Raw genomic sequence first — 25,317 nt, 5'->3', positions numbered from 1 at the left:
CACTTTGGGAGGCTGAGGTGGACAGATCACCTGAGTTCAGGAGTTCAAGACAAGCCTGCCCAACACGGTGAAAACCTGTCTCTACTAAAAATACAAAAAATTAGCCGGGCATGGTTGCAGGCGCCTGTAATCCCAGCTACTTGGGAGGCTAAGACAGGAGAATCGCTCGAACCCAGGAGACAGAGGTTACAGTGGGCCAAGACCCCACCATTGCAATCCAGCCTGGGCTACAAGAGCAAAACTCTGTCTCAAAAAAAAAAAAAGAAATACACATAATCTACCAAACATCATAGCTTAGGCTGGCCTACAGTAAAGGCACTCAGAACACTTACAATAGCCTATAGTTGGGCAAGATCATCTAACACAAAGCCTATTTTATAATAAAGTGTTGGATATATCAGCCGGCTGCGGTGGCTCACGCCTGTAATCCCAACACTTTGGGAGGCCGAGGCAGGTGGATCACGAGGTCAGGAGTTCAAGACCAGCATGACTAATATGGTGAAACCCTGTCTCTACTAAACATACAAAAATTAGCCGGGCAGTAGTGGCGCATGCCTGTAATTCCAGCTACTCAGGAGACTGAGGCAGGAGAGTCGCTTGAACCCAGTAGGTGGAGGTTTCAGTGAGCCAAGATCATGCCATTGCACTCCAGCCTGGGTGACAGAGCAAGACTCTGTCTGAAAAAAAAAATAAAAAACAGTGTGGAATATGTCATGTAATTTATCGAATACTGTATGGGGACTCAAAGTACAGTTTCTACTGAATGGAAATTACTTCTATACCCCATCATAGAGGTGAAAAATTGTGTCACACCATGCAAAGTTAGGGTCAGGGATCCTTTTTACATATATATCATTTTACTTTTTTTTTTAGCTAACTGGCATACACTTTCATCTACAGGGGATTCAACTGCTGAAATTACGACTGTAATGGCTCATATATTTATGTAATTTTTTCATTTCACTTTTCATGTTAAAAGTGTTTTAAATATTGAAAATCTTCAGATTCTAGTAATGTTACGAATAAAGAGTTGTACTGCCAAATCATGCTATACCACTCTTAAGAAAATATTTCATGAACTGTGGCAATTTTCAGTGCCTGGGCAAATGTTATACCAGTTATTGAAATAAATTTTTTACTTTTGCATTTCCCTAGGTAAAGATAATAGGATTGAGCACGATGACTCATGCCTGTAATCCCAGCACTTTGGGAGGCCCAAGCAGGTGAACTGCTTGAGCCCAGGAGTTCGAGGCCAGTCTGGGCAACATGGCAAAACCCTGTCTCTACAAAAAATACAAAAATTAGCCGGGTGTAATTGCATGCACCTGTAGTCCCAGCTACTTGGGAGGCTGATGGGGGAGGATTGCTTGAGCATGGGAGGTTGAGGCTGCAGTAAACTGTGGTTGTGTCACAGCACTCCCAGCCTGGTCGATAGAGTGAGAGCCCCATCTCAAAAAAAGAAAAAGAAAAAAAGACAATAGAATAGTTAAATAAATATTAAATAAATAAGTAGTAGTGAACAGAATTTCTTTTACTCAATATTCTGGAATTTATATTTGAATAGAAAGGAAGGGAAGGAAATAAAAACTAAAAGTTTATTCCTTCTAGGAAACTACTTCACATTTCATTCATTCAATTAAGTTATTAATTATTTTCTGGGATATCCTTGAATTCTTTTCATTTTATTTTCAAATACCTTAACTTTCTGTATTTATTTCCTCATCTTAAAATGGCAATAATAATGACTACGTCATTGGACTGTTGTGAAAATTAAATGAATAGATATCATAACATGTTTAGAAAAGTTCCTGGCACAGGACGGGCATGGTGGGTCACACCTGTAATCCCAGCACTTTGGGAGGCCAAGGTGGGTGTACCACGAGGTCAGGAGATCAAGACCATCCTGGCTAACGCGGTGAAATCCTGTCTCTACTAAAAAAATACAAAAAATTAGCCAGGTGTGGTGGCAGGTATCTGTAGTCCCATCTACTCGGGAGGCTGAGGCAGGAGAAAAGCGTGAACCCAGGAGGCAGAACTTGCAGTGAGCCAAGATCGCGCCACTGCACTCCAGCCTGGGTGAGAGAGAGAGATTCCATCTCAAAAAAAAAAAAAAGAAGAAGAAGAAAAGAAAAAAAAGAAAGTTCCTGGCACATAATAAGTGCTCAGTAAATGTTAGCTATTATAATTACCTTCACCTCCTCATCTGTCTGGGCTTATAGTCTATCTGCTGTTTGATCTGACATTCTCAATAAGCACGTAGAAACCAGCTTGAAATGGTTTAAACATAATACCACCTGAAAGCAGGGGAAGTACTGAGAATTTGCTATTAATGCATTTACTATGATGATTTGATCTCTTCAGAGAGGAATTCCTTCAGCTCTAAAAACACATTTTAAAACATCTCCCAGGGCTGGGCACTGGGGCTCATGCCTATAATCCCAGCACTTTGGGAGGCCAAGGCTGGAGGATTGCTTGAACTCAGAAGTTTGAGACCAGCCTCAGCAACACGGTGAGACCCTGTTGCTACAGAAAATAAAACAAATTAGCTGGGTGCAGTGGTGCACACCTGCAGTCTCAGCTACTCAGGAGGCTGAAGCAGGAGGACCACTTGGAGCCAGGGAGGTTGAGGCTTCAGTGAATTGTGATTATGCCACTGTACTCCAGCCTGGGTGACAGAACGAGCCCCTGCCTCAAAAATAAATATATAAAAATAAAAATAAAAGAAGCACTGACCTTGTTGAGGTACAGTGTACTTGCTCATGTACTCGTTTTCTCTCGCTCTCTCTTCTCCCCTTTATTGGGCTAGGATAATTTAAAATATTTATAAATAGATCAGGGTTTCTCAATCTCTGCATATTGACATGTAGGCTTCTCATTCTTTGATATAGGGGGCTATCCTGTGCATTGCAATATGTTTCACAGCACTCCTGGCCTCTGCCACTAGATGTCTATGGCACCCCCTCCCCAACCAGTTGCAAGAACCAAAAGTGTTTCCATGTTAGCTGTTATTATACTTCTGATATACTTCACCTTCTGATCTACCTGTAGTGTGCTCTGATTCTGACATTAGCTGACAGTGTTGTTTTGATAGACAACACTTAATTGCTAAATGTCTTGGGCGGGGGGGAACTGCCCTCACTTTGAGAACTACTGAAATAGATTCACTGACTTTGCTGTAGATTCTTCATTTTTTTCTAGTCAGAGCACCTGATAAGACAGGGTTTTTTCTGATTTTTCTCTTTTTTTCTTTTATTTTTCACATTTTTCCATGACTCCCTATACCATTTTTCTTTTTTTTAAAGACAGTCTTGCTCTGCTGCACAGGCTGGAGTGCAGTGGCTTGATCATAGCTCATCGTAGCCTGACTCCTGAGCTCAGGGGATCCCCCCGCCTCAGCCTCTTGAGTAGCTAAGACACAGGTATGCGTCATCATGCCTGGATTAATTTTTTTAGTTTTGTAGAGCCAAAGTCTTATTTATGTTGCCCAGGCTTGTCTTGAACTCCTGGCCTCAAGTGATTCTCCCATAATAGTCTCCCAAAGCACTGATATTACAGGTGTGTGCCACCACATCTGGCTAATTTTTTTGTATTTTTGTAGAGATGGGATTTCACCATGTTGGCCAGGCTGGTCTCAAACTCCGACCTCAGGTAATCTGCCCACCTCAGCCTCCCAAAGTCCTGGGATCACAGGCCTGAGCCACCTCACCCAGCTCATTTTTTTTTTTTTAATTTATTTTATTATTATTATTTTTTGAGACAGAGTCTCACTCCGTCACCGAGCCGCAGTGCAGCGGCATGATCTCAGCTTACTGCAACCTCTGACTCCCTGGTTCAAGCGATTCTCCTTCCTCAGCGTCCCGAGTAGCTGGGATTACAGGCACGCACCACAACGCCCAGCTAATTTTTGTATTTTTAGTAGAGACAGGGTTTCACCATGTTGGCCAGGATGGTCTTGAACTCCTGACCTCGTGAGCCACCCGCCTTGGCCTCCCAAAGTGCTGGGATTACAGGCCTGAGCCACCACCATGCCTGGCCCATAATGAGATGTTTTTGTGCAAGAAAGAAATGGCGTATCTTTTCAACCCACAGGTACCAACTTTAGTTTACCTACTCTATTTTGCTTCTTATATATTGCAATGGACTGAATGTTTGTGTCCCCTGAAAACTATTATGTTGAAATCCTAAACCCTAATGTGATGGTATTAGGAGATATGGCCTTTGGGAGATCAGTAGATCATGAGGGTGGGGTCCTCATGAATGAGATTAGCGCTCTTTTATAAAAGAGACCCCAGAAAGCTCTCTAGCCATTTTTTTCCCCTTCACAAGAAAGTACAGGAAGAAGTCACCGGTCTGCAACCCTGAAAAGGGCCTTTGCCAGAACCTAAACCATGCTGACACTCTGGCCTCACACTTCCAGCCTCCAGAATTGTGAGAAATCAATGTTGTTTAAGCCACCCAGACTATGGGACTTTGTTACAGCAGCCTAAACTGACAGTTGCAGCAGACATATAACCCCATGTCATTATTTTTATTTTTGGCCTAGAAGTACTTCAAACAAAACAGCTATAGCTTCCTCCGTCCTGTCTGAGAATGGTCCAAGTTAAGTGATATACTTCTCTCATTTCTCCATGAGTAAGAGAATCTTGGGATCCATTGTTGAATGTCACCTCGTAGAATAACTGTACAGATTTCTCAGACTATCAAACTGTATCTCCTAGATTTAGCAGCCTTGTCACATACTTTTTCACTATGTTCTCAAAAGGCAGCAACTCACCTGCAGGCAACTGCTGATTCTGCTCCTGATTGACTTGAGGCTTCACAGACTGTACGTAGATTATTCACTGACAGAATACTCATAATTTTCTATAAACATTCTCCACACTAAATTGAGCTTGATAGAAATAGGGGTGCAACCCAGACTTTATCTTCCCAGGTCAAGTTTTTCTTGAAATGAGTATCCTGTCTGGGCAAGGTGGCTCAGGCCTATAATCCCAGCACTTTGTGAGGCTGAAGCAGGAGGATCGCTTGCCTACAGGAGTTTGAGATCAGCCTGGGTGGCATGGGAAAACCCCTTTTCTACAAAGAAAAAAAAAAAAATACACACACACATATATATACACATAAAACTAGCTAGGCATGTTGGCATGTGTCTATAGTCCCAGCTACTCAGATGGCTGAGTCAGGGAGGATCCTTTCAGCCTGGGAGAGACACAGTGAGACACTTTTTCCAAAAAAAAAAAAAAAAAAAGAGAGATCCGTTCTCTCTCTCACCCTGTTTTAGCATCATACACAATCATACTTTTGCCGGCGTTAGATTGGTAATTTTTTTTTGAGACAGGGTCTCGCTCTGTCACCCAGGCTGGAGTGTACAGTGGCATAATGGCACTCATCACAGCTCACGCAGCCTCAAACTCTCGGGCTCAAGTGATCCTTTCACCTCAGCCTCCTGAGTAGCTGAGATTACAGGCGCATGCCACTATGCCCAGCTAATTAATGTATTTTTGGTAGAGACCACGTTTTGCCATGTTGCCCAGGCTGGTCTTGAACTTCTGGGCTCAAGTGATCCTCCCACCTTGGCCTCCCAAAATGCTGGGATTACAGGCCTATGGTAAAATTGATTTTGTTATATGTCCTTCCAGGGTTTTTTTGTTGTTTGTTTTGAGGAGTCCCATTCTGTTGCCCAGGCTAAACTGCAGTAGCGTGATCTTGGCTCACTGCAGCCTCTGCCTCCCAGGTTCCAGCCATTCTCCTGCCTTAACCTCCCGAGTAGCTGGGATTACAAGTACCCATCACCACGCCAGGTTAATTTTTGTATCTTCAGTAGAGAGGGGTTTCACCATGTTGGCCAGGCTGGTCTCGAACTCCTGACCTCAAGTGACCTGCCGAGCTCCGCCTCCCAAAGTGCTGGGATTACAGGCATGAACCACCATGCTTGGCCTATCCTTGTGTTTAAAGTGGCAGTTTCCAAGATCCTCTCCATGACCATGTTAAGTGAGGATTTACTGTATTTGCATATACTGTATTTGTAAACTTCCCGTTACACTTCAGTCTCTAGATTGCTTATAATAGCTTATATGATGTAAACTTTAAATCATCTCCATTGCTTATAATGCCTTATACAATGTAAATGCTATATAAATATACTGCGTTGCGTTTTATTTTGTATTATTTTTATTGTATTATTTTTAAAATATTTTCCACCCAGGGCTGGTTGAAATTGAGGATGGGGAACCCACGGATAGAGGGCCAACTGTACATCACATATCATACATAGTACTTTATATATGTATGTATATATGTATATAAAATGGCTTGATATTATTCATTTATGTAATGAATAAAAACTTAGGTCTGAAAATCATCCAAAATCATTCTGGTGCATCTAAACATTGAGTTGTTGGGTTTTTCTTTATTGGAGGGGGAGTTAGAATAAGTGGTGCTTTGAAGTTAGTCATAGTCCATCGTGAACGAACATTTGCTAAAGAAAATTGTATTACTTCAATAAACCATTTATCTACCTCTTGGTGGCACAAAGGGCCTAGTAAATTTTGGTGGGCTATTTGCTCTTAAGCAAAGAACAATCTGTAAAGCTGATTTGGAGGACGCTTGGGAACAAACAAGAGACGCAACCACGTGAAAGACAACGTGCATGTGACTTTCACAGAAAATACTATTTGGTGATGATTTAGTACGTGAAGTGCCGCTAGGGTGAAAGGAAAATCTGAGTGTTGCAGATCAAGGGCACCAGGTGGGACGCAGTTGGCATGCAAGCTCACCCAGCCAAAACATGCGCTGTCAAACCAATCACCTGGGATTACAATGTTTTGGTTTTCAGGAAAGGTTGGTTGTCGAAGCGGCCAAATTCCAGCCTGGGGAGGCACAGTTTAAATTTTAAGACTTTCCCAAGAAGTATTTCGATATATTTTCCGAGACCCTGAGAAGATCACGAGGCGCCAAGAATGCACGCCCTGCGCCTCACCCCAACCTCTCTCTCAGCTACCTGGCCCAACCTAGGCCTCTAAAATGGATTAGAGGTCTGGGGCCTACAATTGGCCTCGGAAGTGTTCCTTTCCCTCCTTTCTCCACCCCTCCGAGAGTTCAAAACAACTGGGTGTGCCATCCCTTTTCCGAACGCATCCCCCATCTGAGGGGCGGATCCTAATTCCCGCGGGCTCAGGCCCCCGCAGGTTGGCGGGAGCCGGTGGGGGCGGGCCGGCCGAGTCGGCGGAAAGCAGATCGAACACCGCCGCGCGCCGCGATCAAACTCGCGCCGCCACTAGCTCACGAGCTGCGCCCCACCCTCTCCGTCACCGAAGGCGCCCAGCCAATGAGCGGGCGGGAAAGGCCGGGCCTGCGAACTAGGCACTGGGAGGGTGAGGGCCGCAGGGGGAAGGGAAGTCGAGAGCTCGAGGGCGGGCTGCACTTGATTGACAGCTCGTTCGAACGAATCCTCCACGCGGCTTTCCTTCGCTCTCTTTTCTACTCAGCCCTGCTCTTCGTCCCACCTCCTCCTCCTCCACCCCTCTCCTCTTGCCTTTCGACCCTCCCCACTTCCCCTCCCCCACTCTGCGGGCAAATCGCTGCTGAAAAGAGGCGGGGGCCGAAGCGGCGGGCTCGTGTGGAGCCTTGAGGTGGGATTGACTGGCGCTCAGGCCAATGAGAGATAGGCTCATGGCGCGGCTGTAGCTGGAACTGACCAATAGGAGGGCGGGCTGGGGGCGGAGGCCCAGGTTCCAAACGCTCCGCGGCGCCATGGGCTGAAAACTCAACCGAGATGGAATCTCCCAGTCTGAACCGGTTTCAACCGGTTCCGAGTTTGAGGCACTAGGAGGAGGGGGAGAAGCGGCTGCAGCGGCCGCGGCAGGAGCAGCGGGAGCTACAGCATCAGCAAGAGCAACAGTAGCTACAGCCCCGGCGGCGGTGCCTGTTCCAGTCTTTGCTGCTGCAGTCCGTGCAACCACCCAGAGGGGGAGGGGGGAACCACCAGTCGCTGAGGAGCAAGAGAAGGGGGGAAAGTTTAGGCGAGCCTGGGGGGGGCTCAGCGCCGGAGCCGCGTGAGAGAGGGAGCCGTGTTTTGGTAGGGGGGAGTCGGACTGCAACTGGCAGCAGAGCGTCCCCCCGGCCGTGTGGACTCTACACCCCCTACTCCTGCCGCTTCTGCTGCTGCCTGTGGCTGGAGGGTCCCCCTGGGGCTGAATCTTTGGGACTTGACCCGGTTCCCTCCCCCTTCCCTCACTCCCCAGCCGGGCGGGAGCATTTATTCCCCAGATTAATTCCCCTTCTTTTTGGGGGGCGGGTGGGTGTGTGTGTTGGGGGGAAGCGTCCCTGAAATAGTAAATATTATTGAGCTCTTTTTGCCCTTTTCCTCTCCGTTTTTTAAATTTCCTTTTTTAAGGTGGGAAAACTGTGAAACCCACCTTGGTTCGTCCCCTCTCCCCCTCCCCACCTTCCCTGGCCCTAATCCCCCGACAAGGAAGGAAGGAGCAGTTGGTTCAATCTCTGGGTAAGTCGACTGTGTCTTTGGGGCCGAGGGTCGGGCGGCGGCGCGGCCGGGCGGGAGGAGGCCAGCGTGGGGCGCGGCGGTCGCGGGAAGCGAGCCCAGGAGGCGGCGGGCGGGCCGGGGGCGCGCCGGGCCCACAGCGGAGCCTGCGATTGAATGGAGCCGCTTTTGCCGCTGGGGGATGGAGGCGGGGAGGCGGCCGCGGGAGGGGAGCGCTTGCTGGGTCATTCGCGTGTGCGGGTGGCGGTGGAGGAAGGCGAGGAGCGTGATAGTGAAGCGGGGCCCCGCGCGGGGTGGAAGGGCTTCCCCAGCCCCACGGGCTGGGGAGAAGTTGGGGTGATTTCAGGAACATCTCTGTAAATTATTAGGAGTGGAAGTTTCCAGAAATATTTAGTGCAGCAGCATTGAAACGTCCGCCTGCATCACGTGGCCCCCTCGGTGGAGAGCTTGGGATGGGGGAGGGAGGGGCTGCCGACTCCCTGTTCCTCCAGCAAGGAAACTCGAAAGCTCTCCGGTTTTTTGCAGAGTGGCATGTGAAGTAGGAAAGATGAATTTTTCAGGGGCCTGCACATGGGATTCCGTCTTGTAGTTCCTTTTCAGGGGTTTGAGTGTGATAAGTTGGTTAAACCATTTACTGCTGGCCTCGTACAGTGGAGGATGCCCTGATTCTCCTTCATTCCGATGTCTGAGTTTGGGTTGGGTGGGAGGAAGTGGTGTAGTAGAGGAAGCATTCAGTACTGGCTCAGCCCGGACCTCCTCTGATCACGCCGAGGCCATGCTGCATAGAGAAAGGGGCGTTGAACTTAAGGCGCCTGGTCTAAATGCCTCCTCCGAGTATGGGCGGGGTGAGTGCGTGCTCCCGTGTGCTATAGTTAGAAGGGCTGCAAATCGGTTCGGGTGGGAAGCCAGGGGAGGGCGGGCCCTAGTGAGGTGTGTTTCTCCTGAATGAAGCAGGCGGTTGCCCACACACCTTAGGAGCAGTCAGTCTTTCGCCTTGTAGCGACTTGTTTTTTTTTTTCACCTAGTGTGAAGTTATTAAGCAACGGTTATGATTTCCTGGGTTTTGGATAGGAACTGGCATTGGGGGTCACTTGTAGAGTCACAACATTATCCATTAAGCTGGATAATCCCTAGTGTATGTTATCCAGTGAGTGGATTTTAGGATTGAAGAGCCCAATGGGAATGAGCGTTCGTGGTTACACCTCTCCCTCTTTGACTTGTTTGCTGTCTGATTGTATATCTTAAGTGTGGGACGCTGCTGTTAGTGGAAAGAATGTTTTGGAAGCGGCTTGATTTGGGGGACTAAATGTGCTTGGCATTGACCACAAAGCCGCCATTTCTGTACTATGTACAGTTCAAGAATAGGTAGGTCATTTCGAAGACAGCCGCTAGTTCTAAGGATGGCAAACTACTGTATTTAAATCCTTCTATTCTAAATCTCGTTTTTCACATCAGTCTAGTTCGGAGAATTCTATAAGGACAGTGTATTTGAAAGTGAAACTTGGAAGAGTCATTTTCTTAATCCTTTTTTGTTTTGGCATTAAACTATTGTAGGAGTAAATAGGTGAAAAGTTTGTTCAATAATTAACCGAAATATTTGAAAACTTCTGATACGTAGATCTTGATGCTTTGTGGACATTGCTTTTAAGCCTCAAATAATTAAGATTGTTCTGATCTTTTAAATTTTATAGTAGTTGAAGGTGGAGAGTTTACACATTCATTTGTGGAATATATATTTCCTCTCAGTTTTTAGATCTTAAAGGTTTTTTTGTGGTGTGTAACAAGTATCCTGCTGTTTTAAAAAGTTTGTTTAATGCCTACTACAAAATATTTTGAAGTCTCATCAGTTTTGTCAATAATGGACCAATTCTTGAACTCCTAATTTCTTGAGTTTCACATTATTTTTACATCATGTCAGTCATAGGTGACTCATTTTTTGGAGTTCTAATCTGTTGTAACAGACGTTATATTTAAATAAGACATTTGCATTAAAATTGAAATTGCTGCCATTATTGTTATGGACATTTTTAAGCTGTTATAAAATAGCCAGGAATTAACGCCTTTTTTTCCCAAACCCTGCCAAGCTAGTTTGTCCAAATACAGTGTAAAGAAATTAGCTACTCATTTTCTGGTCCACGAAAGTTCCTAAAATGGGAAGAAGCGGAGATCTGACCTTGTTAGTTCTAAATACACTAAACCGGGGGTGCCATGGATGGCTTTCAGGATGTCCTGAGTCCTCTACAATTGTATACAAAATCATGAGTTTTTAAAAACTAGGTTAGAGCTATTGGTTCCTCAGAGTCTCAGGCATCTTAGACCCCAAAAAAGGTTAAGGACTACTGACTTAACCAGTTAGGTTTGAGTGGCATTGGCTTTGAAGAAAAGCAGAGGAAAGATATTTTTTATAATTCTGGGCAACAAAAAGTTGGATGTGTGCCAGCATCTTAGAGTAGAATCCTCTTAAAAGGATAGCGTTGCATATGAACTAGTAGGTTTTAACCAGTACATATTTTGGCGAAGTAGCTCATTTTTCTCTTAGAATTCTTTTTTATTTGGGAATGGGCAGGCTTTTACAGCTTTTAACTTGCCAGTGAATCTTGTTAGGCATATTGCCCGTAAAGTTTTTTTTCCTAGATTATATATTCAGTAAATATGTTTGTAGATGTAATTTCAATCCCCCAATTCATTGAGGGTTGAAACAATTTGAATGGTTTGAGTGTAGAAACTAAGTTATTTCTGTAGAGGCTAAGGGCATTTATACCAAGATATGTTAGACTTGTGGTTCCTGCTAACCATTGCTGTAGACGATAGGAATTACTGTATATCCACATTTTGATTTTTAACGTCGTTCTTTTTTTGTTTGTTTGTTTTTTGAGATGGAGTCTCAATTCTGTTGCCCAGGCTGGAATGGGGTGACGCATCTTGGCTCACTGCAACCTCCATCTCCTGGGTTCAAGCAGTTCTCCTGCCTCAGCCTCCTGAGTAGCTGGGATTACAGGCGCCTGCCTCCACGCCTGACTAATTTTTCTATTTTTAGTAGAGATGGGGTTTTGCCATTGTTGGCCAGGCTGGTCTGGAACTCTTGACCTCAAGTGATCCGCCCACCTCGGCCTCCCAAAGTGCTGGGATTACAGGTGTGAGCCACTGCGCTCAGCCCATTCTGTCTTTATAGAATTATTTTTATAAAGTTAAGATAATGTGAAGTGAGCTTTTACTGAGTTATCCAGAAGACCCTAGTTGGGAAGAAAAGAAAAACACATTTACTTGAACTTAATCCTACTTGCTTAAGAAGTTTGGACATCAAGATACTGAACTGTATCATGTTTTAGGACCATAAAATCCTAATAGTGGATGCATTTAAATAATAGGTTAGCATACTTTATAAATGTTAGTAGAATAGGAGAGTCTTTCTGGTGTATAAACAAAACACTAGAAAAGTTGAATGGACCATAATAATTTATGTAATTATCAAATAGCTAAGTAATTTCAGCTTATGTTACTTGCTTTTACTCTCTGTTTTTTGTAATTAAAGTCTCTAAAGTATTCATTAAAATATTTGTAATAACATGGTTGAAGTAAAATAACTTGTAGGAAGTTTTTGATAATTCCAAAACTTCATAGGCAGCTTCAATGTTTTTTCTTTATTTTCAGTAATCTATGCCAGCAATTATGACAATGTTAGCAGACCATGCAGCTCGTCAGCTGCTCGATTTCAGCCAAAAACTGGATATCAACTTATTAGATAATGTGGTGAATTGCTTATACCATGGAGAAGGAGCCCAGGTAAAGTAGCCAACGAAAACTTTATAACATTTTGACAGTGTAACAGAGTTGTTGGGTTTAGAATAAAATTTTAAATTATCACCTTTAAAAAAGATATTCCATAGTTTGTGTTAATTTGGAATTCTATATTAACCATAATGAGAATTGGTTTGGAGAAAAAAATTGCATAATGTTTGATATGGTTACATTGGGTTGTTTTGGAATACTATTCTTATACTTATTCTGTCCTTAAGAGCCGAATGTTATTAAATACTTTGTAGGTATTAAAGGTTCTCTGTACTTTTATATATACTTAATATGTTTGGAGCTAATATGATTCTTCTACTTTTAAAACATTTACAGAAGTACTTCACAGACATGTTTGTTTAGTTAAAAACAGGAATACCAAGTATTTTTATGTTAGTTGAATTTCGTACACTTTTCTAAGTGGTACTGTTAATGTAGGGAATTGTGTTGAACATAAACCATGCTTTGATCAGTTTAAGTTTTTTGCTTTTTTGAACCCAACGAAAAGGTGAAACAGAAATGTGTGTAAAATTTTAAATTGTATGTGTCACAAGAAAAAACTTGATTTTTTACCTGTGGGGCCAAACTTTTTTTTTGTTTTTTTTTTTTGAGACAGAGTCTTGCTCTGTGTCCCAGGCAGGAGTGCAGTGGCATGATCTCGGCTCACTGCAACCCCTGCCTCCTGGGTTCAAGTGATTGTCTTGCCTCAGCCTCCCTGGTAGCTGGGATTACAGACGCACGCCACTATGCCTGGCTAATTTTTGTATTTTTAGTAGAGACGGGGTTTCACCATGTTGGCCAGGCTGCTGGTCTTGGAACTCCTGACCTCAGGTGATCCACCTGCCTCGGCCTCCCAAAGTGCTGGGATTACAGGCATGAGCCACCTTACGCCAGCCCAAACATGTTTTTGAATGAGTAAAAAGTTCTGCAGTTGGGTCAGAAATCTTTTTTTTGTTTGTTTGTTTTTTTTTTTAAGATGGAGTCTCGTACTGTCACCAGGCTTGAGTGCAGTGGCACAATCTTGGTTCACTGCAACCTCCGCTTCCCAGATTCAAGCAATTCTCCTGCCTCGGCCTCCCGAGTAGCTGGGACTACCGGCGCACTACCACACCCAGCTAATTTTTTGTATTTTGGTAGAGATAGGTTTCATATTGGCCAGGATGGTCTCCATCTCCTGACCTCGTGATCCGCCTGCCTTGCCCTCCCAAAGTGTGGGGATTACAGGCATGAGCCACCACGCCTGTCCAGAAATCTTTTAAGGTAGTTTTGTTGCCCGAACAGTAGATTTCTGGTTAGATGAATGTTCAGCTAATAGATATGAGGTTACTTATATTGTCAAGATATTTGTATTTGCATAATTAAGAAACTGAGTGCCATTACACTTTTTGAAAACATGTAAGATGCATATAGTACTATCTTTTATAGGTAGTCCAAAAAGCATCATGTATAAATGTTTCCATTCCCTTGTGAAATCTAACAATACTGCTTTCACTATAGTGGAAACTTGAAAAAGGGCTGTGGAAGCTCTAAAAGCAGAAAACATTACTCTGCAGTGATTCTGTAAGCTTGTTAGTCCGGGTTTATACTCTTAGGGCGTTTTGATCAGTACTTTATCTCCAAAAGCATTCTTGAAAAAATTATCCGTCAGTATTTATTATCCTTGTCATTTAGTTGTTACTCATGCTGTACATTCAATATGAAGCTTTAAGCTTCATTTCTTCTAGCATGGATGCATAGAAAACAGCTGCTTTTGGAGGAAGCTATGAAAGTAAGGTTGGGTTCAATTTTGAATATAATATTGGAAGCACAGGTCTGTAGCCATTGGGGAAAAAGGCATTTAATTTTTTCCACATAGATTCAGCTACTAATACTATTTAATCTTTGCACTAAGCTAGTTCACTACATCTAAAGGTATGATAAATAAACCAACAGAGCAGTGTTCTTCATGGCTTATAACAGAATTAGTGGTAATTTTTATAATTGAGAATATATTACAGTAATACTGCTTTTAATAATGTTTCATAGTATTAAGAAATTTAATGGTTTGTTTTAAAATTGACTTCTTAATAAAAAGTAGATTAAGAAAAGTGTTTCTGGCCGGGTGCGGTGGCTCAAGCCTGTAATCCCAGCACTTTGGGAGGCCGAGATGGGCGGATCACAAGGTCAGGAGATCGAGACCATCCTGGCTAACCCGGTGAAACCCCGTCTCTATTAAAAAATACAAAAAACTAGCCGGGCGAGGTGGCAGGCGCCTGTAGTCCCAGCTACTCGGGAGGCTGAGGCAGGAGAATGGCGTAAACCCGGGAGGCGGAGCTTGCAGTGAGCTGAGATCCGGCCACTGCACTCCAGCCTGGGCGACACAGGGAGACTCCGTCTCAAAAAAAAAAAAAGTGTTTCTAAATTTTTTTTTTTGTTTATAAGGACAATAGGTTAGCTTTCCTTTTTTTGTTTATAAGGACAATAGGTTAACTTTCCCAAAGTAAAAGGATTTTGTCTGCAGTAGTTAATAGATCATGTGACAATCAGTTGCGTAAAAATAACTAGCAAACATATTGTATTATAAATGAAGATTTAGAGCTTAAAGCTGGTTAAGGAGTCCTTTTGGTCTCTAAAAGTCCTGTGTTGTTAGTTCAGTCTACTTTTTGTTTACCACCTCCTTGGGGGTCTTATTTCAAAGGAAAAGGAGTAGTAGCAGAGAGCTGCTGTGGTGGAAAACATGTTTTTAGTGTTAGATGTCTTAATTTGTTTCCTGGAAGCTCTCTCTAGTCATTGCTTAAGTCCCATGTACAAATGTGACCTGCCCTACAAGAGATTGGAGGGTTAGTAATGATGAGGTTTATAAAGCACCTATTACAGTGCTTGGTAGGTAGAAGGCACTCTGTTTAAAGGTTACATTTAGCAGTATAATGAAAATGATTTAGCATATGTGATACTCATTGCTTGAAATTAAAAAAAAAAATTTTGCTACTCATAAAATATCATGCACTAATAATGACAAGAAAAATTTATTATACGAATTAAGCTTTTAAAGTCAACTGGGAAGAAAGCTGTAGGTAGCCTTTTTTTTTTTTTTTTTTTAAAGGAATGTGTAACTTGGGGAGGAGAAGAAATTGTTTATAAGGGTGACTTTTAATCTGTAGACAACTTTTGCATACATGATTAGTATAGTAGGCTATTTAGCACTGTTACATTAGGACTACTCTCTGTTGCAAGTATTTTTCTATTTTTAGCCAAGTAGACACCTAGAAAAAAGATACAGAAAGAGTTGGATGTTGTCTCCAATATTGTGTTCTGTTAAAGATCTTGAACTCTATTGCTTAGCAACTAAAACGCTTTCACCACTCAGTAGCACAAGGGAGATGCTAGGTTTTCTCTCTCTTTAGTTTGCTTTTGTGTCTTTTTTTTTAAACCCCTACTGGGGTTTTAAGTTTATAAAGAACATTATGTAAGAATGGTGGGATTAGAATACATTAGAATGCAAATACTAGAAGTAACATCGGAGAGTAAAATTACAACTAACAGGAAAGAACACGATTTATGTAGAGATTGAAGTGAGTGGTGATAGTGTGGGAAGTATTTGATTCTGTGTAGAATGCTTATCACTTCAAAGCATCTGACAAAATGGCAACTTGACCAAGTAACTTTTACTGTGTGAGGATCTTTGATACAACTTTTCCTCTAGTTAGATAAAGTTATCTAGCTAGATATTCTCAGGGAGAAGATCAAAACACTGCTAAAATGTGCTTTGGCCCTAGATAACTCAGATCATTATTCTTTCTGCCTTCTATAATTTCTCATATGACACATTATACCCATCAGTCCTTTAATGAAATCAAATAAAAATGTGTATAATTGTATTTTAAAATATACACATTAACTCTTCTAACCACAGACTCACAATGGAAGCAGGCATCTGATCTTTTCAGGTGACCACAGTGGTTCTGGTGGGTTTCTGGGTAGAGAACAACCATATAAGTTATTGAGTGTGTAGCGGTGTGTTTTGCTGATTGTGTATGGGATAGTCGTGAATGTGGTATTATGTTTACTACCTGAGGAAAAGATCGTGGTTAAAATAAAGCATCAACGCCAGGATAAGCATATGATTTCTCTCTCTCTCTCTTTCTTTTTTTTAATGAGACAGAATCTTACTCTGTAGCCCAGGCTGGAGTGCAGTGGTGTGATCTCAGCTCAGCACAACCTCTGCCTTCTGGGTCCTGGTTCAAGCAGTTCTCCTGCCTAGCCTCCCGAGTAACTGGGATTACAGGCACGCCCCATCATACCCAGCTAATTTTTGAATTTTTAGTAGAGATGGGGTTTCACCGTGTTGGCCAGGCTGGTCTTGAACTCCTGACCTTGTGATCCTCCCACTCGGCTTCCCAAAGTGCTAGGATTACAGGTCTGAGCCATGGTGCCCTACCAAGCATACCATTTTTTTAAAAAGACTAGAATAAAAGTCAGGCTAAAGATTATAAGGTATCTTTGTCGGAAATGGTTGTAAGAGTGCTTCCTACCCTGTTTTTGATGCTTTGTTGTTTATAACCACATAATTAAACCCATGATAAAGTAAAGTATAAGAGAAAGGTAATTGACAGATTTTAAAGTCATCAAACCTTTTTCTTGCTCTGTCATACAGGCTGGAGCACAATGGCATGATCACAGCTCACTGCAGCCTTGACCTCCCAGGCTCAATCTTCCCACCTCAGCCTCCTGAGTAGCTGGGACCATAAGTGCATGTCCCACCACACCTGGCTCATTATTTTTTCTTTGTTTCCCAAGCTGATCTTGAACTCCTGGGATTACAGACATGAGCCACCACACCTGGCCCAAACTTTTTGCTTACAACTTTTAATAGAAATAGGTAATAGGAAGGATCTAATTGAGTTATTAAAAAAACCTTTAAAGATATAAAAATGAAAAGGATTAAGCCATTGCTTTTTGTCAGTAGAATTAAAAGGTGTTTGGTAAAAATACATTAATGTTGTATGAAAAACTTATTGAAATGAAAAAACTATATAAAATGTTGACATGGCTGGATCTTAAAAACTGTCAAATGGAAAAAACTAATTGCAGAAAAGTTTCTTTTGTTTTGTTTTGTTTTGTTTTGGAAAGGGAGTCTCAGTCACCCAGGTTGGAGTGCACTGGGACAATCGTGGCTCACTGCAACCTCCGCTCCCGGGTTCAAGCGATTCTCCTGCCTCAGCCTCCCGAGTAGCTGGGACTATAGGCGCACGCCACCATGCCCAGCTAATTTTTGTGTTTTTAGTAGAGATGGGGTTTCACCATATTGGTCAGGCTGGTCTCGAACTCCTGACCTCGTGATCCGCCCACCTCGGCCTCCCAAAGTGCAGGGATTACAGGCGTGAGCCACTGTGCCCAGCCTGAAAGATTTTTTAAGTATAAACATAAAATTTGGTAGCCATACAACTGTATTCATGAAATTTACACATATGCCATGAAAATGAGGACAGGAAAAGACAGACCAAGTTTATGAAAGCCATTACTTTTTAAAGAAGGAACAAAGGTGTACTCCCAGCAGTTTGGGAGGCTGAGGCGGGCAGATCACGAGGTGAGGAGTTTGAGACCAGCCTGGCCAACAGGGTGAAACCCTGTCTCTACTGAAAATACAAAAATTAGCCAGGCGTGGTGGCACGTGCCTGTAGTCCCAGCTACTCGAGAGGCTGAGGCAGGAGAATTGCTTGAACCCTGGAGGTGGAGGTTGCAGTGAGTTGAGATCCTGCCACTGCACTCCATCCTCGGTGACAGAGTGAGACTTCAAGTAAAAAAAAAAAAAAAAAAGAGATAGTAAAAAGAAGGAGCAAAGGAAGGAAATGGCACTAGGGAAAGGCACAAAGATGACTTTCATAAACTTTAGTTATTTTATGTTCAAAGAAAAACTGATACAAGCACAAGGTGATGGCTACATAGATTAGTATTTCTGGGTTTGCATGTTAAAAATATGAAAATAAAAACGGAAATAGTTTCCAAAACAAATGTTTTATATATGAAATTAGTGAAATTTCAAAATGGAGAAAGGATGGTTACAATAAATTTTAAGAGCCCTTTTTAAAGAGCTCAAAGGGTATGTAAGTATTTGGGATTTGTGGTCTTACTTAGACCTAGTTTTCAGTAGTCTTTCTATGAAATGTATTTTTGTAGTTAGAGAGCTCTTGGTAACTCTTGTAAAGCGGAGTGTCCTGCTACATTACATAACTTACCTAAGTAGATGTGATTTTTTTGTTTTTCTAGAGGCAGAGTCTCTGCTCTGTCACCAGGCTGAAGTGCAGTGGCACCATGATAGCTCAGTGCAGCCTTGATTTCCAGGGCTCAAGTGATCCTCCCACCTCAGCCTCCTGAGTAGCTAGGACTACAGGTGCAAGCCACCATGCGCAGCTTTTTTTTTTTTTTTTTTTTTTTTCATTTTTGGAGAGTCATGGCCTCATTACCTTGCCTGTCTCCTAGGCTGGCCAGCTGGTCTTGAACTCCTGACCTCAAGTGATCCTCCTGCCTCAGTCTCCCAAAGTATTGAGAGTACAGGCATGAACCACTGCAACCGGCCTAGATAAGAATTTTTATGTTGTTTTTGGTTGATTTAAATGCTGATAACTCATTTGCTTCAGAATAGATCTTTGGTTGAAATCCAGTGCAGTTTTGAGACTAAAAAATAAACCAGATTTACTCCCAAAAATGTTACTCTGTTTCAAAAAAGTAAAATATTTGCACCTTTAAAGATTAGGAGTTGGCTGGGCATGGTGGCTCACTCCTGTAATTGCAGCACTTTGGGAGGCCGAGGCAGGCGGATCACCTGAGGTCAGGAGTTCAAGACCAGCCTGGCCAACATGGTGAAACCCCAGCTCTACTAAAAATACAAAAATTAGCTGGCTGTGGTGGCACCCGCCTGTAATCCCAGCTACTCAGGAGGCTGAGGTAGGAGAATCGCTTGAACTCAGGAGGCAGAGGCTGCAGTGAGCTGAGATCGTACCACTGCAGTCCAGCCTGGGCGATAGAGCAAGACCGTCTCAAAAAAAAAAAAAAAAGATTAGGAGTCATATTTAAACAATTTTATTTCTATTTCTGTAAAGTCTAAATTTTGAATATTTCTGAACATTGATGATAGAATCTCTGTCCAATTAGAATTTGTGCCTTGCTCAGTAGTTTTCATTTTAATGAATGCTTCAAAAGAACACATTAGCTTAATTTTTGTTTTATAATATTTTAGCAAAGAATGGCTCAAGAAGTACTGACACATTTAAAGGAGCATCCTGATGCTTGGACAAGAGTCGACACAATTTTGGAATTTTCTCAGAATATGAATACGAAAGTAAGCAAGTGGTGGTTTTAAAATCTGTTATTTCTTTTCTTCCAGTCATAAACTTTGAGGAAGGTATCTCATTTTTAGTATTAGCATTTGTTATCTCAAATCATTTTATATTGTTAATTTGTTTCAAAATTTAGTCTGAAGCATATAATTAATTCTTGCAAATAGTCCTAAGAATTATGAATGAAGTTTTGTAATGGGACTAGTATGCAAGGTGGCTTTTTTGGTTGTCTGATTTTGTTTTTTTCTTTTTAGAATATGTATACAGGTCTAAGTAGCATAAATTCTGAATGTTATTCAGAGATGAAACATAACATTAAGGAATTATTTTGGGCAAGTAATCAATATAATACAGGCCAGGCACTTCTGACACCAAGTTGTGTGGACAGCTTAAAACCCTACTCCATGGCATTGGGCTTCTAATGGGACAGCACTCAGTTTTTATTTACAATGGAAAATGTTATAATTCGGGTCCTTTTTTAAGTTTGAACAGAAGGGTTGATCAAAATGTGTTTTGTCTGTTTTAGGCTTGATGATTCACGCTTCTCTTTAAACTGCCTTAAAGTAATAAAATACTATGGCATTCTGTTTAATACACGAAAGGTTTCCACTTGATATACATTGTGTTAAAACAGAAGATAGCCATATTCACATCTGTTTCTGAAACCAGACTTTGTTAATTAACAGTTTTAAAATATTAATTAGTTTTGACAGCTTGTAAATTTTAGGTCAAAAATACAGTCCAGAACTTCCTCAAAGTGCTAACCTTAAGTAACATAACAGTGTTTGCCTGTTTGCTTGCCTGGTAAATTTTGCTTTTTATACTGACAGACATTACTAATGTTTAAGTTGATTTATCAACAGTATTTTTAAAAACTCAAATTTGTCTTGTGAAAAATGAGATGATTAGAGGAACAGAAAGAAAGCAACAGGTAAAGAATTCTTCAATTTACATAAATTACAAATGATTTGGTGCTAAATTTATGCACTATGACATTTGGCTTTTATGCAATCATTTTTTTTTCTTTAAAGATGTTAACACTACCTGATATTAATCATAATGTTCCATTATGTTGATTGCTTGTAATAGGAAGAAAAAGGGTGTCTTCCTGTGCAACTGACACAGCTAGGCTTTGACGGCAGGCCTCCACAAGGTCTACCCTTTTGATTCCCTTTAACTGAATTCTGTTCATCAATTGTTTTTGTTTCATGGGCGGTGGGAGGGGAAAGGGGAATTCGATGCATAAAATAAGTATTTCTAAGGGCTCAGTAGAAATTTCTACCATAGGGATCATTTCATGCATTTATCTTTTCATTTAGTCTTTGCTGTTATCTGTCCCTCATCTTCATAACTCAGCAGTGGATTTCTCAAGTTCTGAGATGTAATGCAAAAGTATAATTCTTTGGAATGTTTGTATCATAGTGATTGATCATTTGCTTTCAGATTTGACTGTCACTTCAGATTTTGAGCAAAAATACTAAAAAAAAAAAAAGTTATTTGAAGAGACATGACCTCTGTTGCCCAGGCTGGAGTGGAGTGGTGTGATTATAGCTCACCGTAACCTCAAACTCCTGGGCTTAAGTGACATTCTGCCTAGCTTTCTGAGTAGCTAGGGCTACAGGTGCATGCCACCATGCCTCGCTAACTTACCAATTTTTTTTTATAGAGGCGGGGTCTCCCTGTGTTGCTCAGGCTGATCTTGAGCTCCTGGCCCTCCCACCTTGGCCTCCCCAAAGTGTTGGGATTACAGGCGAGGGCCACTTTGCCTGGCGCCAAATAACATTTTTTCAAAGGAATGTAAGTTTTCTTTGTTTCAGTTTCATAGGCCAAGTCTTTATGTCTGGGAGAGATTGGATTTTAGGATATTATGGTAACAGATGTATTCCTCTGACCTAACCTGGGCAAAGCTTTTATTGGGCTCCCTGCTTCAACTTGGCAGAAAGATGAATTGTATCTTCATCAAGCTTATGCTACCTTTATACAGTTGTAGAAAATAACTACAGGTTAGTAAATAGTAACTTTAGGTGACAGTGTCTTTCCAATAAATATGTAAACAAAAAGTTTGGTTAAATAAGATGAAGTTATCTGTAAGATTTTTATTTCTAACTATATGGTGGGTTTTGTTTCTTAGTGTTTTAAAGGCTTTTTAATTGATTTTTGGCAAGAGGATACATTGTAAGCAGTGCGTTACTTTGACTTACTGAGTCTTGACAATCTGATTTTGTGCCTATAAAATTGTTTAGGGTAGTATGTTTTAAAAGCTAATTAAGAACTTCAGGCATTTGGAAAATTCTCTTTTTTGCTTATTTACATATTTCTCAGACCTAGACATAATAAATAGATGTGTTTTTAAAAATGAACAGGTTAGAAAAATCGCTATTTACTGCTGATTATGAAACATTGTAATAGCATCAAATTTGTAATTTTAGAATTTTGCTTTGGCCTTGTTTTGATTTTGAAAGTTTTTAAGGAATGTTTGCAAATGTAGTACTTTAGTTGAAATGGCAAAATTTTCCTGAAAAGTGTGAAATGTTAAAATGAAAGAAAACAGCAAAAACATTCACTGTTTGAGCACAATGTAGTTTGGGACAGTCTATATTGTGCTTTGGATAAAATGAGCATTCACATGATCCCTTTGGTTGAAATACTAATGCTCCTATTTTATTGTGTAATGACTAACCATTTTAAAGATGAACTCTTATTCTCAGCCAAAACTTGCAATCTGAGGTTATATGTCTATATATGAATGAGTTTACCTTTCAGGTATTATAGCTGATTCTTCCCTAATTCTCTCAGTTGAAATGTACCACAACAGTTTTGTCCCTTTTCTTCCTCCTGCCTATCCACACTAATTGGTCATAGTAATTCAGGTAGTAACTCTTGGAGCTTTATAAATTATTATAAATATTGTTGACTATTTAGAGTGAGTAATCAGCAGGAGGGACAAAATGGCTTGAAAGTGGTATCTGTTTTTTAATTTTTTATACTTTAGTTATAACTTTCAGTATTTAGGAAGAAATACCTGAAAGGTAGATACAGATTGCAACATGCATTTGTGATTATTTTGACTGTGCACAAAAGTTTATCTTTAAATTAGTAGAAATAGCAACTATAAGGGTGGGGTTAAAATATAAAATAAACCCATGGGTTGTCTTGCTGCTCCTTAAGTAACACACCAGTGATGCTTGTAAACACTTTTTATAGAAAGTATCTGTGACAATACTTTAATATTTGGCCAAAAGCTTGTAACTCCTAGAGGATGGTAGGAAGCTTGATAGCATCCAAACTGCTAAATTCTTAGGAGCCTGTTCGTGTTAAAGTACGTGAGCCTATGAGCAGTCATTTATGCTGTGAATTCGTATCTGGCTGCTACTTTTCCTTCGACAGATAAGCCTATTTGGCTGCTAAAGGGCTTTTTATTTGGTTCTTCCTCCTGGTGTGAGCATGTATAAACAGCAGGACGTTATATAGAGTAGTAAACAATAAAATGAGGAAAATGCATGAAAACTCAGTATATGGGTGAATAGATACTTGTTTAATATATGTAATTAAACTTGGTAGCATAATGTTTTTGAAACTTTAGATGTAAATGTGTGAATGTCTGTCCATTTGTGAATCCTGAGAGTTGCCAGTCCTATATAGCAATATATTCACATGCTTCTATTCTCCAATTTTCAGTATTATGGACTACAAATTTTGGAAAATGTGATAAAAACAAGGTGGAAGATTCTTCCAAGGAACCAGTGTGAAGGTAGGAAAATATATTAAAGAATTATAAATTCAGAATTTTGTTATTCCTGGCATTTTTATTATAGTTGTTTGAGGGGGCATATAATGAATATTTAGTATATTTTGCTCTAATGGAGCTTATTGCTTTTATCATGAAGCAAAGCAGGTTCTGTTTGTATTGGTGGGTACAGGAAGGCCACTTATAGGTTATCTTTTGGGAGAAAGAGGAGACTGGACTGTTAAATTCTTGACTATAAATATTCTAGTTAAAAATATGGACTATGGCACAATGGCTCACGCCTGTAATCCCAGCACTTCAGGAGGCCGAGGTAAGTGGATCACTTGAGCCCAGGAGTTCCAGACCAGCCTAGGCAGCATAACAAGACCTCGTCTGGACAAAAATTTTAAAAATTTTCTGGGTATGGTGGTACATGCCTGTGGTCCCAGGTATGTAGGAGTGTTGCTTGAGCTCAAAAGGTCGAGACTGCGGTGAGCTGCAGTGGGCCGTGATCCTGCCACTGCACTCCAGCCTGGATGACAAGAGTAAGACCCTGTCTCCAAAAAAACAAACACACAAATATAATATGGGCCGGGCACAGTGGCTGAAGCCTGTAATCCCAGGACTTTGTGAGGCTGAGGTGGGAGGGTCATTTAAGGCCAGAAGTTTGAGACTATCCTGGGTAACATAGTGAGACCCTGTGTTTACGAAAAATTTAAAAATTAGCCAGGTGTTGTGGTGCAGGTGGTGGGGAGCAGGGGTATCGGTGGGGTAAGGTAGGAGGATCCCTTGAGCCAGGAGGTTGAGACTGCAGTGAGCCATCATTGTGCCACTGTACTCTAGCCTGGGCAACGAGCGAAACTCCGTCTCAAAAAAAAAAAATATATATATATATATATATATATGGTTAACCCAGGGATGGAAAAGCCAAGTACTAAAAATCACAAAGCTTTTTTTTTTTTTTACCTTTTTGTGGTTCTGGGAATGCCTTGTTAGAGGTTGGCTTCTGAAAGGAAGAAAGATCAGAAAATGAAGGTGTAGTGATACCTGTTAATTAATTTAACTTTTCTGTCTGTGGTACCTTGAGGAATGTAGTAATATTTTGAGAAACCTGAGGTAAGGTTAGTTTCTTATGATTCTTTGATACAGCTAATTTCAGTTACGATACACTGCATTTTTACCTACTCTTATTTCTTTGTTTATCTCTGAACAATAGAAATTTTTTTTTCTTGGCTTTATTATGGGGCACATGATACTTCTAGTAGCAGCAGTTTCATTTAAAATATGTCTCATTTCTTTGATTACTTGTCTGTAAGTATTTCCTTCACCTGCATTCTCTTATCATTATGGTAGAATAGTGACGTGGATTTACTTATTTAATCTGACTTAAACCTTGACAAAGTTTGAGCACATTTAGAGTTGGATATGATGAAATTTTAATGCCAGTATCTTTTTTTAAGAATATTAAGGATAATCAATGGCAATATCTTTAATACATCATAAATCATAGATTAAGAGTGATAGTGCAGGAGCAAATAGTGTGCCTGCCCTAAAAGAGGTTCTCATTTTTTAAAATGTTTAATTATGGTTTGAAACTATTTTAGATCATGTTCTGTGATGGACTGAGAAATTAATAAGCACAATTTGACTATGTGGTCCAAGTAAGTCCTAAATACTTTATCTCTATTCTTCAGGGATCTTTAGTGTAGTCATTCCTTGTTTCTTTACTACTATTTATTGTTTTACTCATGTGTTACAAGCCCCAGATTTAATTTCGGCCATGGTCTGCCATACCACCAAAAGGTGTTCCACTTCTGTTCCATTTTACTGTTGTATAATTTTAAATCCTCATTTTGTTCTTAACTCTGCATCTCTGTTTTTTATCACATTTGATTGTTCTGGAAGATCTTTTCCAGGTTTGAAATATATATGATTATACTAGTTTATCAACATCATAGTTACATTTGTTATAGAAAAAAGTAATT

The 25,317-nt window shown here is 41.0% G+C and overlaps 1 protein-coding gene across 3 annotated transcripts in view; it reads left to right on the top strand.

Moving 5' to 3' along the window:
- Positions 1-7,728: 7,728 nt before the first annotated feature.
- XPO1 (exportin 1) overlaps positions 7,729-25,317 on the top strand; it is a 58,237-nt gene continuing 40,648 nt past the window's right edge. Inside the window, exons 1-4 of one of the 3 annotated variants that reach the window (XM_003908703.5) lie at positions 7,729-8,503; positions 12,152-12,283; positions 19,506-19,607; positions 23,284-23,356. In XM_003908703.5, coding sequence (XP_003908752.1) covers positions 12,158-12,283; positions 19,506-19,607; positions 23,284-23,356 — 301 coding nt within the window. In that variant the 5' untranslated portion in view covers positions 7,729-8,503; positions 12,152-12,157. Of the gene's footprint in view, positions 8,504-12,151; positions 12,284-19,503; positions 19,608-20,694; positions 20,759-23,283; positions 23,357-25,317 lie in introns of those variants that run through there. The other 2 variants (XM_017947567.3, XM_009184279.3) reach the window with 2 other exon arrangements.

This window comes from Papio anubis, chromosome 14 (assembly GCF_008728515.1).
Source record: "Papio anubis isolate 15944 chromosome 14, Panubis1.0, whole genome shotgun sequence".
Classification (NCBI taxonomy): Eukaryota; Metazoa; Chordata; class Mammalia; order Primates; family Cercopithecidae; genus Papio; species Papio anubis.
This window is presented reverse-complemented; position numbering and strand designations above follow the sequence as displayed.